Source organism: Charadrius vociferus, unplaced genomic scaffold (genome assembly GCF_000708025.1).
Source record: "Charadrius vociferus isolate BGI_N301 unplaced genomic scaffold, ASM70802v2 scaffold7, whole genome shotgun sequence".
In the NCBI taxonomy this organism is placed as follows: Eukaryota; Metazoa; Chordata; class Aves; order Charadriiformes; family Charadriidae; genus Charadrius; species Charadrius vociferus.
Window position 1 is genome coordinate 6,268,543 of NW_009649308.1, and position 15,550 is coordinate 6,284,092.

A 15,550-nucleotide genomic window follows, 5' to 3' on the forward strand; every position below is an offset into this window, starting at 1 on the left:
GATGGAGGTAACGAAAGAAGTTACCTTTCTTCTAAAAATTAATCAAAGCAGTGTGGAGGTGAGACAAACATGAAAGCTATGATCCTAGCACACAAGATAAAAGCCTCCTCACTGTAGTTATTTATTAGCTCTTTGTTCATTTACTTAGTATCTGATTGCCCCATGCAGCTGGCACAACAGACCTACTGGAGATTAACATCTCTTTTTGAGCTACAATAACGTTGTATTAGAACAGAATTAGTTTACATATTTTGTGAGTAAAAAATTAGTACATAGCTAGCACCTTTCCTAATTATTTGCTTCATTAATGGAAGTACTACAATAGTACTAACCTTCAGGAAATATTTTTAGCACATAATAAAACACATGATAAAAATGCAAGCAACAGGCTTTTGCTGAAAGCCAATAAAACATCAATTCTTATCAAAGCAGGTACCATATCCGACAGTGGCAGACTGAAATTACATGCATTAATTTTGGAGTGTAAAATGAATGCAGGGTCTTTGTAACAAACACTCAAAATTATTAGTAGGTCAATATTTTGTTGCTTAAAAAGTTATCATGGAGTGGGACTTCTCATAAGTCCCAACTTAAAGATCATAACCATGCACTTTAAAAGGTCTGAATGGAAATTTATACTGTTCCAAGTGTTCTTCTGAATGATGATTTCTAAGAAAAATTGGTGACTTGGACGACTGGTTGTATTCCACAGTATTCAGCAGATCTGTCACCTGGATCTATTCTGTACTGGGATGTGCTACTTATAATCTGAGATTCTGGTTTTGTGAGCTTTACAGGGGGGAAAAAATAGTGGCACGTACATTGGTAATGACATGCTCCATTACAGAGTAAAATGTCCAGAGTGCATTCATTTCAAGAAAACGAAACGTAAATGTACAAAGCACATAGGAAATCCATTTCAACTCTTAATCAAATGCAGTGGGATCAAACCTTGATGGTCCTCTAAGAAAGAAAAGAGTTTTTATCCCAGCATGAGAGAATGGATAGTCATTTTTGTTTAAAGATTTTTTGGCAGAGCCTTCTCCTCACCAGTCACTGCATTTAGACCATTATTTTTTCTATATCCTCCCAGCCTCTCTCAGAGTTGTGGACTCCCTCATTGCATGAGTCTGATAAGTGCTCAACATCTCATGCGAGAGTCATGCTTAACTCCAATCCATGCCAGGAGGCACTTGCACTCTTGCAGAAAGTACTGTTCTTGCTGGCACGCCACCAGGCAGTCAACATTCTCGTCACAGAGAAAAGGTCTCTACATCCTTGTCAACAGAAAGCCAGCTGCTGCAAAGCCCATTAAGTACCATGCCACAGCACCCCTGCTTCATCCCTATCTTGTTTTTTAAATTCACACTAGCACAGTAATAGTAACTACTTCCTTTCACGACACAAACAGAAGGCACAGGCATTACTGAAAAAAATAAAATCTCCAGCATACCTGTTGAACAATCTGAACCCGTCCACTGCGGTTCGCAGCTGCAGAGTCCTGTGTCCATCAGGAAAGTCCCGTGGCCTGAGCACTGCTCCTGGCACACGGGAAGCGACGTCTCACAGTTCACACCGCCCCAGCCCGTGGAGCAGTGACACTCCCCTTGAACGCACACACCATGGCCAGAGCACATCGGATCCAAGCAGTCCTCTGGAAAGCAGGGAATATACAACTTAGAGCATAAAACTTGCACCTTTACAGTGGTTTCCTAGTGAAATACAACATCAGGGATTCAGCTTAACTTGGTGATTTTTGTGCAAATACCCAAACTGAAACGATGTTAACAAACACAAGGCAAAACCAGAGTACGCTAACATGTGTGCAAAAGTATAAGTCAAAAACAAGAAAAAAAGCAAGCACGTAGACTGTTAGAGATCACATGATTCTGCTTGGTAGGGGTATTGTCTAATTTTTAAAATGCAGATTCCAAGAGGATCTATTGCTGTGAGTGCCTGCAGGTTTGCGCTTTGGTAGCAGGGCTGGGAATGAACTGGAGCAATTAATAATGACTTCTGCAATTGTGCATTGTGTTTCCATTTGGGTACTTGCACTCCGTGCTTTATTTACATCTGGGGAAAAAAAAAGATTTATTCTTTTGTCTTCCTGTGGAAAGTTATCTCTACAGCTGAAAATTTGATACAAAAAAATATGGCCACCCACTAACCCTGAGTAGTGAATCTCTGACTGAATGCTTGCTGTAAAAAAATCTCATACAATCATAAAAAGTACGTGCCGGGCAATTGCAGATAATGAACAGATTCATAAAAGTCATAACATACTGATGAACAATTTGCAAACACACAAAGAGCTAAATTTGTTCTCAATTTGGATAAAACTATTCCTAGTGAAAAATTCAGGAGCTCTGTAGAAGAATTTAAATCAGCTGGTTAGTCCTGTATAATCAGCATACTCTCTCAGAAAGCCCCAGCATTTCTTTAACGAGACGGATTTTAAGCAGAACACAGCCTGCCTTCTCTGGAGGCTGCAGGAAGAGCGCAGAGCTGAAGAGGATTTGTGGGGCCCCAGCATGGGAAACAATTAGCCAAAAGCCTATTCACGTTAGATCACGCTTCAGAGTAATGTTAAAGAGGCACTTTGAAAGTTCTTGTATGTATTTTTCAAGTATCAACACAAGTATTGTTTTAATAATTAAACTGTAAACTTAACAAACAGTGTTCTGCGCTGCACAAAGGAAGAGATGCCCTCCGCTTCGGTAAGGGAAGACTAAATACTTCAGACGTCGAGATTAACTGCCTCCAGTTTATCGGACCTTTTGACTTAAGAATAAAGAAGTGATGCTTTATCTTCTGAGCTGCTACAACACCAATTCAAGATCTCATTTCAAGATTTATGTTGTATTTTTTTCAGCCTTCTAGGCTTGTGCACAGCACAATGTAATTCGGAAGAGGGGAATCAGTGTTTCTGGACAACGCGTATCTTGCTAAGCATAGGACAAAAACGCTTGGCAATTTTCTCTCATCCTGAGACAGCTCTTGATTTTGCTGATCTTTTAAAATTAACTGAGTGACCCCATAAACAGTTTAAAAAGTATCACTCACTTCAGTAATGATAATCTGACAGGATAAATTCAAAGGACTCCCACAGCAATGAATGCGTGTAGCTACCGGTGTTCGCTGGATAATCGTACATCTGTTACTACGTCTGCTACAGTTACAACACTGCTATAATACTAAGCTCATATTTACATACAATAATGTAATCTGAATTCCTGACAGGATTACTTCCACTACTGCACAAGTTATGTTGTACAATGCAGTAAACTGAACAGTCCTGTCATGCACACACTGTTACAATAAACCCCACTGTACTTGGTTGCACAGGTTTGTATCATCCACCCTATTTCTACAGAATTCTACCTTCTTAAAAAAATTTAAATACGTCTCTTACATTAAAAATCAAATGTTTTCACACTTTCAGCTTCAATAGCTGTCTGAGTACATTTATCTTAATTACTTCTTTCAACCATTTTGCAGGATCGCATTATGGCAAGAAACAAAGCAGCTGAAACGAGCAGTCAGCCTCTCACCAGCTGCACCCTTGTTCGGTGTCATGGCCTCAGTGAGTAAATCTGTGTATTATTCGCTTTTTCCTGTTTGGTTTTCTTGCTTTTGTCCATTTCTGAAACTGCCGACACTGAGTGTGTCAGAAGTGTTCTCTTGATCCTCCCTTTAAAAACCGTACCAGGTATGTCAAATCCACCCCATCCATCCTGGACATTTTCCTGACTAGAGAATTCAAGCCACATAAAGAGCCTCCTCTGTGTGCTACTCAAAAGAATTACCTAAAATATATATAGCAGGAAGCACAAAGTATGCTGCCACTAGCTTCGAGGTAAGGGGACTAGTGAAAAATCATCAAATCAGGGCAAGCACGGAGAAGCGTTCTGCTTTCCGAGGCCATGCATGGGGAAGAGAGTCAAAGCTGACGAGCTATCTCAGAAACGCCAACAGGCAAACGACAACTTCTTTCTATAGATGAGGGCACAGACACATTGGTACTAAAACCAGCAAAAGTACAATTACTTGTTCTCAGAATTTCCACTTTTTATTAGCCAAGCCTTCAAGGATGCCAGTTTAGTACCCTGAACACAGGCTCACAGTAAAAATGACATATGATAACAGAATTACACAATATGCTCTGGTAAGCTGAAACCGTTTGCTGCTCTTTTTGCTTTATATTGGAAGTACGTTCTTTGCAGAAAAATCTAAGATGTAACAGAATGAAGAAGGGGAAAAGCCGATTACGATCTTCTGATTACTTTGGAGAACTACCACATCATATTTTGTTTAAATGATCTTCTGACTGCCTTGCCCTTAGCTTTTGGCCAAGTAAAAAAGTCTGCAGATGCTCTCCGGCAGCGTGTGCTAAGGGACTGAGGGTGCTGGCAGCAAACGCAGGACTGGGGATGCTGGCCACCCTTCCTGAAAAGAGTATTTGGAGCCTGAGAGCAGAAAAGTGGAGGCAAACAAATCAAGATGGTCTCCCAACTTTCACAAAAAAAAAAAGGAATCCTTGCTTGCTGGGATGTTTTCCAGGAAACTTTTGGAGGATTGAGAATAGGCTGCTTGCTGAAAGGCAAAAATTCTGCCCAGTTCTGTTCTTGCTACTGAGATACAGTGGACGGAGGGAACTAAAATCATCCAAGAACTGGACGACTCCTGGACCGAAAAAGAAACTGAGTATTTGAGAGGACTGCCCATGCCACAATTATTAGATAGCCTTATTAGACAATGTTAAATAATTTTGATCTTTTAGAACAAAAATGTGAATCTTGGAAATTATGTGATCAGCTTCTACTGACTGTCACTGACACCTGAATCCCTTTGATAATTTTCTATGTTAACATTACTTTCTGTGAGACAGTAAAAGTACTTTTGAGCAAAACAGTACTGCTTCACAGTAAACTTCTCACATCTACATGAGTTCTTAACTTCCTTAGAACAGTTTAGGAGATGAAAGACAAAAATCAAACCCCCTAGCTATAAAGAAGGAAACTTCACAAACCTTCCTCACAAATCTCTCCTTTGTATCCAGGGACGCAGATGCAGACGCCCATGATACACGTGCCATGACCAAAGCAGGTGGGATCAATACACTGTTCTTCTGGAACGTCACACTCTGGTCCCTTCCACCCATTCCGACACACACAGTGACCTTTCTCATATTCTCCGTTTCCACTGCACAGCACTGGACAGGAATCTGAAGAAGACAAGTTGACCTTTTAAGGTATTTACATACTTACATAGATTAACATTTATTGCATTTATTGTTCTGTAAAATTCCTTTTCCACTCCAGCCCCCTGATCCTCCGTTTGATTCGAGGGTTGTGACAGACAAAAATCTTCAAACTAGGTAGTGCAGCAGTAATACAACGTCCTCCTCTCCTCAGTCTGCTTCACTAAAGTATCTTAATTTTGACCGGAAATTGGATATCTTAGAAGATAAAAACAATTCCCTCCGCTTGCTTGGCCCCTGCAGAAAATTTGCGGTGATGCCTGCTTGTGATTTTCAGTAAGATTCGTATTTCTTCCCTGTGAACTGAAGCAAGATACTGCCCTTTTCTTCGTTCTTCTAAACAGACTTAACACTACTGAAGTTTTGGCCATTACTGATCTGCACGTAAACCGGCCACGCAAAAGCTTACTTTTACAGAGCAGTACCCATTGCTGAGCCAATCAAGCTCTTAAAAAATAGTCAATCCTAAATTTGAGGAAACATTGGAAAAACATGAGAACTTCCAGACATCATATATAGTAGATGATGGATAATACCAACAGAATTATCTGAAACAGAAATAAGCTCACTTACAATCTTTTTAGCATGTTTTTTGCCCCAAATACTGGAAGATGGTCTCTAAGCTGCTTTAGGTTTCTTTTCTACACCCTATTCAAGTTAAGACCACAGAAGCATTGGACTGACTCATGCAATTTTCTCTGAAGTGAAACTGTTTGTCACTTTTAAATACCAGAAAACATTATGCTAAGCTAACAGGCTTATTAAAAAAATGTATTTTGTAATCACACAGCGGATGCAAAGAGGGATGGAGGAATCTCTTAACTCTGAAAGTCAGGGAGAGAGAAGTGGTTGATGCATCTTAGCTCGAGTACAGCATAAAGAAACTTTCCATGTGTGTGCTTGTACTGTACCTGCCATTTGGCTGGAAAAAGGAATTTAATCTCCTTTAATCACTTCGAATCTTTGCAAGCCCAGCAGTCACACACCATAATCATGAGCCCTGTCATGCACTGAGGGTCGGTTAATATGAGATTACCTTTCGCACAATCAGGACCAAGGAATCCTGGGAAACAGTGGCAGTGCCCCGAGATACATTCTCCATTCCCATTGCAATTAGTAGAGCAGTCATCCAGGATTTCTGTTTGTTCAGAGAGTTGTGCACAAAGAAAAATACAAATTGCTTGAATTTGAAATGAATGGCATCTTCACCTCACGCTGCAGGACACATCTCAACATAGAAATAGGTGCAGAAGCAGTAAAAGCCCAATTTTCATTCACAGGGAGCATAAAACAAAATTCCTGTTCAAGCAGCTTACAAATATTAGATTTTGTCGAGACAGCTTCGAGATAACAAGTGCATCATTTATATTACACCAAAAAGCTTTTAAAGTAAGTGTTCATGTAAAATTTACCACCATTAAAAGCACTGCAAGAACCAGAGTATTTGCTGAAAAATGTCCACCTTAAACACTTTCTTTTATTGCTGAAGTAATTTGTTTGAAACCTGTTTATAGGGTAAATTGCCTTCTATGGTGTTCATTTGAACCATGTGAATTGAATTCCTTGGAGGAGGGTAGGATTTCCACTTCTGTACAATCAGATGAAGAAAAAATAGTGATGAAACTCGATGCAATAAAGGACTACGCAGTAGATTTGAAGACACCCCCCTCAATCCCCCCCGGCCTTCAATTCTGATCCTAAACTTGCCCATGTTTCATCACGCAGCTTTGGATAGTAAACCACTTAACCTCACACATCACAGGACAGGCTCATATCTGTACATGGATTAGCTGTTTTTAGTTTGCATGTGTATCTCCTACAGGAATTCAGTGGCTTCACTGATTTCTATGGGGTTTATGTAAAGCATATGAAGCCTACCCAAGGCTAAGATGCGCCCGCGTGGAGTAGGTGACTGTCAGGCCAGCAGTAGGACTGAGGTCTCTGCAGCCCACGCAGGTACCGGGCAGGACAGGAGAGGGGGTACACAACAGTGGGAACTGAGACTGTGTTATGGGCACACGCGCCAATAGACGGGGGGAAGTACCTCTGGCTATAGAAGATGGGAAATAAAGAGTCCTTTCCCACAAAATAATAACTGTTGGGAAAAAAGAAGAAAACCCGGATCCTTTTGAAAAGTATCTGTCCCTGGCAAGTGATTTGGGAGGAAAAACTTTTCTCAAGAAAGGGCATACCATTGGAATATTTAATCTAATAAAATCTGATCTACTTTTAAACTCAGACTTAACTTGTCAACAGATGGATTATAAGAACATATTACAACTAATATGAATAACTGAAATAAGTTTATTTTGATCATATTATGGGCCCTTGGACAGATAAGGATTGGTTCCTCTTGAAAAATTCTACTGTTGTTTTAAAACCTTCCTTTCAGGCTATCAGTGTATACCAAAGAACAGGCATTTGATACGCATCTGTTCATCAGAAATCCACAACCTGTACACGGATGTCTGTTTCAAAGTAAAAAAACTAGCTCGTTTTCAGAAGTAAGTTCTTTCACAGATATACTGCTGCTTATTATTTTTTACATATTACTGTTCATTATCAACTCTTCTCTTGCCCTATGTGTACACTTGCCTGTCTTCTCAGTTTTCAAGAACGATCCCTACATTGATCTGAAATGAAGAATTAATGGTTTGAAAAGTTACTTCCCCTCGATGCAATGGCCAGTTTGGGCTGGCCTTTATTCAGTCTGTGAAAGCACTTGAGGAATGCCAGACTTTCCCTGCAAATTACCCCCCTCAAGGAAAAGCCTGATCAGAGCTTTAGCTAAAGAGTCAGCAAAACCAATTTTGTACATAACTAACATTGAGCAACTTGAAATACCACCTAACAGATGCTCGTGAGGAGGGCATGACTGCTTCACACAGCCAACTCGCATGCAGCAGAGACGCATCCAAGCTCTTTGCTCTATTCTGAGTGTTCAAACCTCTGGTCCTGGTTGATTCCTTTGTCGACAGAGATGTCAAATACGACTCCAGCCCAGTCTAGGGTAAGGAGTGTGGCTCAAGGATTATACTTTTTTTGTGGAAACTCACAAAGAAACAACCAAGAACCATTATGCAAAGAAAAGTAGGAGAAGAAGATACACAGGTTATAAAAACACAATAGCTAGCACTATTTTCAAACGCATCAGCAGCAGATTCTTGCAGCATGAACCCTCTTGTTCCCCAAAACGTCTTCTTGCAGCCATTTCTGAGATTAAACATGTGGATTCCTGTCTGCACTGTGGCTCTCACTGTTTCCCCCTGTAAGACCCAGTCTGTTCTGCTTATTGGCCAGAGAAGGGATGGACAACTTATTTTTCATGAAATGTAACAAGAAGCAAACCATAGCATTCAATTTAATCTTTTTTTTTAAATTTATTTTTTTATTCTGGAGAAGGTAAGTTACTTAATGATGAAATATTGGTTAAACCCTCCTGTATAAACACTGCTGTCTTACAGTAGAAGTAAACAAGGGGGCAGGTATTTGGATTCTGATCTGGACTGGAGTTTGGCCAGGTTTTATGCTCTTCCTAGAGCATCTGTGAAGACGCTTCATAAATTGCTTGAATATATTTTCTCATATGGCATTGTATGATGGCATTTTTTCTTGCTTGTAAAAGATTCACTTTTCCGAACAGAGTAAATATGAACTTTTAAACAAAAAAACAGTCACTACAATTCAATCCCAATTTCTAAATTATTTTCCTGCAAGTCCTTCAAAATCTTGGTATTTGAATCATACTGTCCTGCTCTGCAAGGTGTTTACCATCAAGTAAAAATAGCATCCAATTGTTCTAAAGAGCAGATGGCATGTCCATTACTAGTAAAGACATCTTGCTAAACATATGGTAGAACAGGTTAACTAAAGGGCATAGTGGTTAAAGTCTTGCAGCAAACCGAGACTGTCATAAATACAATACTTTACCTAAATTTAAATTCCAAAGAACCCCTATTCGTGAGCACTGCTCACTAACAATACCTAGAGTTGCAAACGTTTCTCCACCTGTATGTATTAAAAAAGCAGTAGGGATCTGATATGCCATGAGGATGTTGTCTCCTACATTTACCTTCTGTGTTCCAAACAAAACGGTGCATTTGAATAACTGTATAAAACAACAGCGCCCATCCATCAAACAACAATCACAACCAAATCCACAAAAGCTGCCTTTTAGATTTTCTAGATGACTAAAATACTGGAAATAAGAACTTAAAGCTTGGGTAATTTTTGTTGGATTTATGGTTCCCACGTAAATAGAGAGCACAGACATAATCTCTTTTACTTTGTGCAAGATAACACCAGAAATTACTCAAGCATTTAAGCTATCGTATTAAAATCTTAACACACATGAAAATTTCACACTTACTTAATTTATAACATCCACCTTTAATACACAAATGTCGCTATTTGTCTAATATTGGCATAAACATGAAGTTGTTCCACTAAGGTTAATTAAACTAAGCTGAAATAAAACATTTAAGAGAATACTTAAGAGAAGCTGGAATCAAGGTCAATAATGTCCTTTCAAATACATCTTTCCAATGTATTAATAACAATTTTATTGTAATTATTCTTACCAATCGCTGTAGTTAGTACAAACACTTGCTCTACTTTCTTTCCATCGTTGTAGAATGCCATATGCCAAGCTCCTTGATCCATATACTCAATGAAACCTGTCTCTTGCAGTGAAGTTAAGATCAGATTCCTGGGAGCTTGCTGAGGCTCCTCTGAGTTTTTTGGTTCCTGTTTAATTAGCTGTTTTCCATCCATCAGTTTTACAAAATCAAACTGAAATAGTAATGAGCAAAAATTAACACCGCCCAGCAAATTTTTATGAATCTACTCTGCATGTCCCATTCGAACAGGAATGAACAGTTGAAATCTTCAGAGCAATTGCCTGACCGACTGAAAATTTGCCAATGTGGACAGCAGATGCATAACCTAGTCTAGTTAGCTTCAGCTTCAGCATTATGGTAGGTCAGGAACCTGGCATCAAAACTTGCTGCTTGCTATGGCAGGGCAAATTCAGACTTGCTGCACTAAATACAGCAGATTTACTTCAAAAATTACATCTCTTTAATGCAAATATTCCAAAATTCCCAAGCTGTAGTGCCTACGTTTCTGCTGCAACACTGTCCCTTCCTCCACGAGAGCACGGTTTGAGGGTACAGCTAGACCTCAGTAAAAGAAAGGGACAAACAGACTGCTTTTTGTGGTTACAGCCAGTCCTGGCCCCCCCCCCCCCCCCACCCTCTGGATGTATTGAGGACATCTAGCATCCACTGCTGTTTGAAAACGTGAGTTTGATAGAATTAGTATTATTTCTAATTACCTGAGTGTGAGTAGGTGGAATGTTTCTTCTGCCATAAATCCCCAGCAGAGAATCCTTCGCCAGTGAAATGTTAAACTTCAGGTACATGGGGTGATGTATAGTAATTTGAAAGCGCCAGAATAAACCAGGGGGGATCGTCTGCATAACTTGTGCTCCAATCTCAACTTCTCCTGTGTCTATGGCCCGTCCCTTCTGAAACACTAATTTTCCAGAAACAAACAAAACAATCAGTTGCATATTCATGCTGGGTGAAGATAATAGGTCACGAGGTATAAACATGCCTTAGATATATCGGAATATATTGAAAACAACCTCCAAACTGAGTGTGTTTCACTGAAACCACTGCATTTTTTATTCTAGTTGAAAAATATAAATAAACTTGCATGCAATATTTACGACAACAGGCGACACAGCGCATTTTTGCCCTGGAAATCTTGGAACGCTTTACTGAATATAAAAAGGTAGAAGTGCTGCTGCGTAAACCACGGTCTTTACCTATCAGCTATGCAAACAAAACCCATTCAACTGAGAACGCACAGAGTGAAGACAGCAGGAGAGCTTCCTCTGGCACGTATTTCAGACTACTGCCCAATGGGCATTGCATAAGCTGCACAAATGGACACCAGCGAGGACACAAAATACATCAAACCTGGTAGGTCGGAGCCCATGTCCAAAGCCTAGATTTCTCTTAATCACCATTCTTAACAATTTTATTATGGTAGTCATAATCTAGTCCTGGAGAAATAAAGGACATCTGTTTTGGCTTGAACTTTCTGCATGAAAGCGTAACAGGGGCAAGAGGATAGGGACAGGCAATCTAAAGAGAAAACTGGCGTAATTTCATAATGCCTAACAATAAATTTGCAGACATCTACAGTATGTAACTTCACACGTGGGTATGAGAGAGCTGAAATAGAAAGGGAAATGGAATGCATAAAGAAGACACTGCCAAACTAAATTGGAGCTGGCTTGCTTTGCTGGCTTCTAGCACCATCTTTGTGTATTTTAATGCCTGTCTGCGATCAGCATCCTGACATGCTGCAAATCGCAGACCCAATCCTGCTAACATCTGAGCTAATTCCACAGCAACTTTTGCAAAACTCTAACTTGCTTTTCCATACCTTCTCTAAACTAGAAAAAAAAAAAGCAGGACAGTACGCTGCATCGGAAGAAGAGCCAATGAAGAAGATTGAATTCAGCAGCCATATCCATTTATGTTTCACTTCATTCCAGTATCACAGTGAAGCATAAAGAGGAGCAACTGAAGTGAGCGGGGCCTCACCTTTTCCAATAATGCATGTAAATATGTAATGCAACATAATGTACATGAAATTTTATAAATTGCCATTGGAAATGAAAACAGCAGTAGCAAAGCTAGGGCCAGCTTTTTCCCGACTCTATTCATAACAAAGATCCTCAGTGGGATCTTACATAGGCTTTAACTAGCGTAGGAAGTACTTAGCATTCTTAATGAATAGAGATTTAATTTACAAGGCAGGAGCAATTCTCAGGGTACTGGATCTTCCAGCTTTACGGCTGCTTTGTGTCACCAAGCCTACAGCAAGGACTAGGAGCTGAGTTTTAACACCTTATCACATAAAAGCATCTATTTTTAGAGCACAGAACTTGTAATCCAATAGTCTAAAAATACACCTGTTACTTAGTTCATGAGTTAAAATATTTCCAAATTGCTGCTTTAACAATGTTCAAGGTGATACTACTTCTGTCCAATATGCTTCATGGAAAAAATCTTGAATGTTGAGTTTTGAAGAGAATTAAACCTATGTTGGGCAATGAAAATGGATCCTTTCCCACAACCCATACAAGATCCTACTTGGCTGATGGAAATTTAAAAACCTTTTCCCCTATTTCCAGTACTCCAGAGATATTAAATCTTAATGATTCTTTGCAAGCAATTACCCTGGGTTAAGTAAAACACTAAGGAACTTTTTTCGTGATATTGACACATAGTAATTAATGTGATTCAATTACAAAACTGTAGAGCACTAAGTAAAAAGTCAAGGATATAGTATCATTTTTGAAGTTAATGGCATTATTGTTCCGTGTTCAAGGTCCTTTAAAATACAGTAACTGCTTCTTAAGTTTGTTGACATGAGAAGGCCTCTTTCTTCATTGAAAATAAAAAGCATTATGTCTTTAGTCAGGGAGTATTTTCACTAATTGATGTTGTCAAATTTTGCTGAACATGGTAACATGAAAATTTGTATATTATCTGCCACCTACTGAAAGTATGCAGTTGCAGCATCTCTACCTTTCAAACACTATTTTTGCAGGCAACCACCCAGCGTGAAAAGGCCCCTGTAAGAGCGATGCCTCCAGTGCATGTTTTCACATTCACTGAGCCACTGTGCCTTCTTGATAGAAAAAGAATTTAGCTCTGTTTCTATGCTTAATTGAATTAAGCAGGTATTTGGCTGTACAAAAAAGGCATCTGAAGATACACTAATCACAGACCATCCTTGTATACTTCCTTGCTCTTTCTTGACAAAGTCTGAAACGAGCTTTTAAAATTACAGTGCTGCAATACAAGTTCTGTTCTTGTTCTAAAAAACATCTTTCTCATAACATTTTTCTTATGACAAAGTATCGTTTAATGATCTATATTCAATTCCTTGTACAGCTCCCAATCTTGCCAACTGGTATTAATTCTTCCCTATTCCTTCTAAGCACACTTTCCTTGCAAGTCTAAAACAGAAGATAGATTCCTAATCACAGATTTCTTTTGGCTTCAAGAAAGTAAAACTCTGAACAGCGTGGTGCCAATTATCTTCACAAGAAAGTACCCATATGCTAATTATTACTGATCCTGAAACAATCAATCTCCTTGTACTCCCCTGGTAAATACCAGCATCAATAGGATGTCTGAGTTTTTAATCACATTACTACATATTAAAATGTTAACTCATAGCCATGGGTCAGCGTGTTATAAAATGACTTCTTAAAGAAACCTGACTTGCTCATTTGTAAACTCGATTTTCATTAAGAGATTAGTTAAAATATATGCTTTCGAAGTCTGGAAAAGCATTCTGTGCTGCTGCATTGAGTTGGGAAAATGGGAGGTCTCAATATCTGACAGTAGTTATTTATCCCTGTGAAATCACATCAGAGGCTTCAAGTTTACAGGCAAAGTATCAGCTTTCTGTAATATTCTGCTGTAGTACCAGGAGTTGCCTATTTCCAAATCCTCCTTCCCAGCACATCTACATGGAGAATTTGGTATGAGGACTGGGAATAAAATGACTGATCTATATTAAAAGTGATGGGAAGAAATAAAACCGGCAGAAATTAGCTACAGCTGGACTATGCATGTACTAGTGCCTGGGACTAAACCCACATGATTGTTCTTGTGTTTCCCAAGTGTATGCTCCTTGTTAGCATACGCTTTGGATTGCAGGTTACTCCCAAAAGCTGAAAGGAGACAACTGGGACAACAGTCTAGCTACATTCAAGACTGACCTCTGAAACTGCTGGGTAAGCCCTCAGTGAAGCGGTTCTGCTGTCGCAGCCCTCCGTGCTTTAGTGTTGTGGAGGAATTGTGTAGCTACACAAGACATTGGGAATTCCTGGGGCAAGGCAGGTGGTTTGGTTTTCTACCTACTACCTTGAGTCTGTATTGACTCACATATTCTTTTCTCTGTTTTCAAGCACCTTATTTTTAAGGTTTTTGATGTTTTTCCTGCACATTCTCCTATGGAAGCCAAATGCTTTGGAAGAGCTTCTATTAAATCTGTAATATATTGACAAAATGATTGAATGCAGTTGAGAAGAACTATTTGAGATATTTTCCATGATACACCAGGACAAAAATACAAAAGTGTATGAAACATTTTCTGCAATTTACTACCAATCCATTCTAAGGGACAAAATAATGTATCGTCTCCTTACATATATTTCTATTGCTCATTTATCTAATATGATCTCTTTCCCGTTGTGCCACATTGATTTGTAAGACTATTGATGTGAGATGTAATCTTCCTTCTGGAGGGACTGGTACAACAGTGTCCCACCTTGTCTCATATTTACAGTCATAGATATTACCTGGCATACACAAAATCAGATCACTGCTCTGCTCTGAAATTTGAAAGCTCTGGAAATCTCCTATCATTGCAGAGTTCTCAGTACAATTTTACCTTCCTCCTAATAACTGGCGCGACTAAGGTTCATATTCTACTCCCATTCACTTTTCTCTGATCTAATCTGATTTATCCACTTTTTCTGAATATCATAAAAAGAAATGGGAGGGCGATCTGCTTCTTACAGTCAGAAAGCATCACCATGGTGGTCAATGGGAAGCATGGGCCAGAGCTCGTAACTAATATTGGAGTACGAGATGTAACAACATCAAACGACAGGGCTTGAGAGAAAGGAATTGTGCATCTCGGAGACAGTGCTGCTCTTCCGTTTCACACTCTTGGCTGCACAGTCCTCTCCTTTCCTATGCCAGCTCTGGCACTTCTCTGCCCCTTCAAAAGAGACGGTTCATATTCGCATTTTACATATTCATTTACATTTTAAGGAAGTCATTTGCTGCTGCCATAGTGAACAGACGTTGTCTTGGTCACGCATGAGACAATGCCTGCGGCGGGCACGGGGCCGCAGGAGCCGCACAGGGAGAGAGTGGGGCAGAGCAGCACTGTCCCTCCGGCAGCAGGACTGTCCCCCGGCCAGCAGGGAGCTGCCAGACTGGCTCAGGTGCTTTGTGAAACCTCAGTAGATTCCTGCGAGCTGATTCACTATGACTGGTTAAGGCAGGATGTGACAGGATGCTGTATTTTAGCTTACGCCTTCAAGAACTGGATGACTTTAAAAGCATTAAGATTTCTACCCCTCTGCATATTCTGACCTGTCAGTACAAAGGGTTTCACTTTGCCCAAGACTGACTTTGGTCTGCAACACAGGCACAGCACCAACCGTGGGCACGAACCAAACAAGGA

At 39.8% G+C, this 15,550-nt stretch overlaps 1 protein-coding gene across 1 annotated transcript in view; it reads right to left on the reverse strand.

Moving 5' to 3' along the window:
* TENM1 (teneurin transmembrane protein 1) overlaps positions 1 to 15,550 on the reverse strand; it is a 246,047-nt gene that overhangs the window by 118,685 nt on the left and 111,812 nt on the right. The window contains exons 6-10 of the mRNA XM_009889346.1: positions 10,596 to 10,795; positions 9,841 to 10,051; positions 6,297 to 6,398; positions 5,030 to 5,224; positions 1,454 to 1,654 (exon numbers count right to left, since the gene is read on the reverse strand). Of these exons, the coding sequence (XP_009887648.1) occupies positions 1,454 to 1,654; positions 5,030 to 5,224; positions 6,297 to 6,398; positions 9,841 to 10,051; positions 10,596 to 10,795 (909 nt within the window). The remainder of the gene's footprint in view (positions 1 to 1,453; positions 1,655 to 5,029; positions 5,225 to 6,296; positions 6,399 to 9,840; positions 10,052 to 10,595; positions 10,796 to 15,550) is intronic.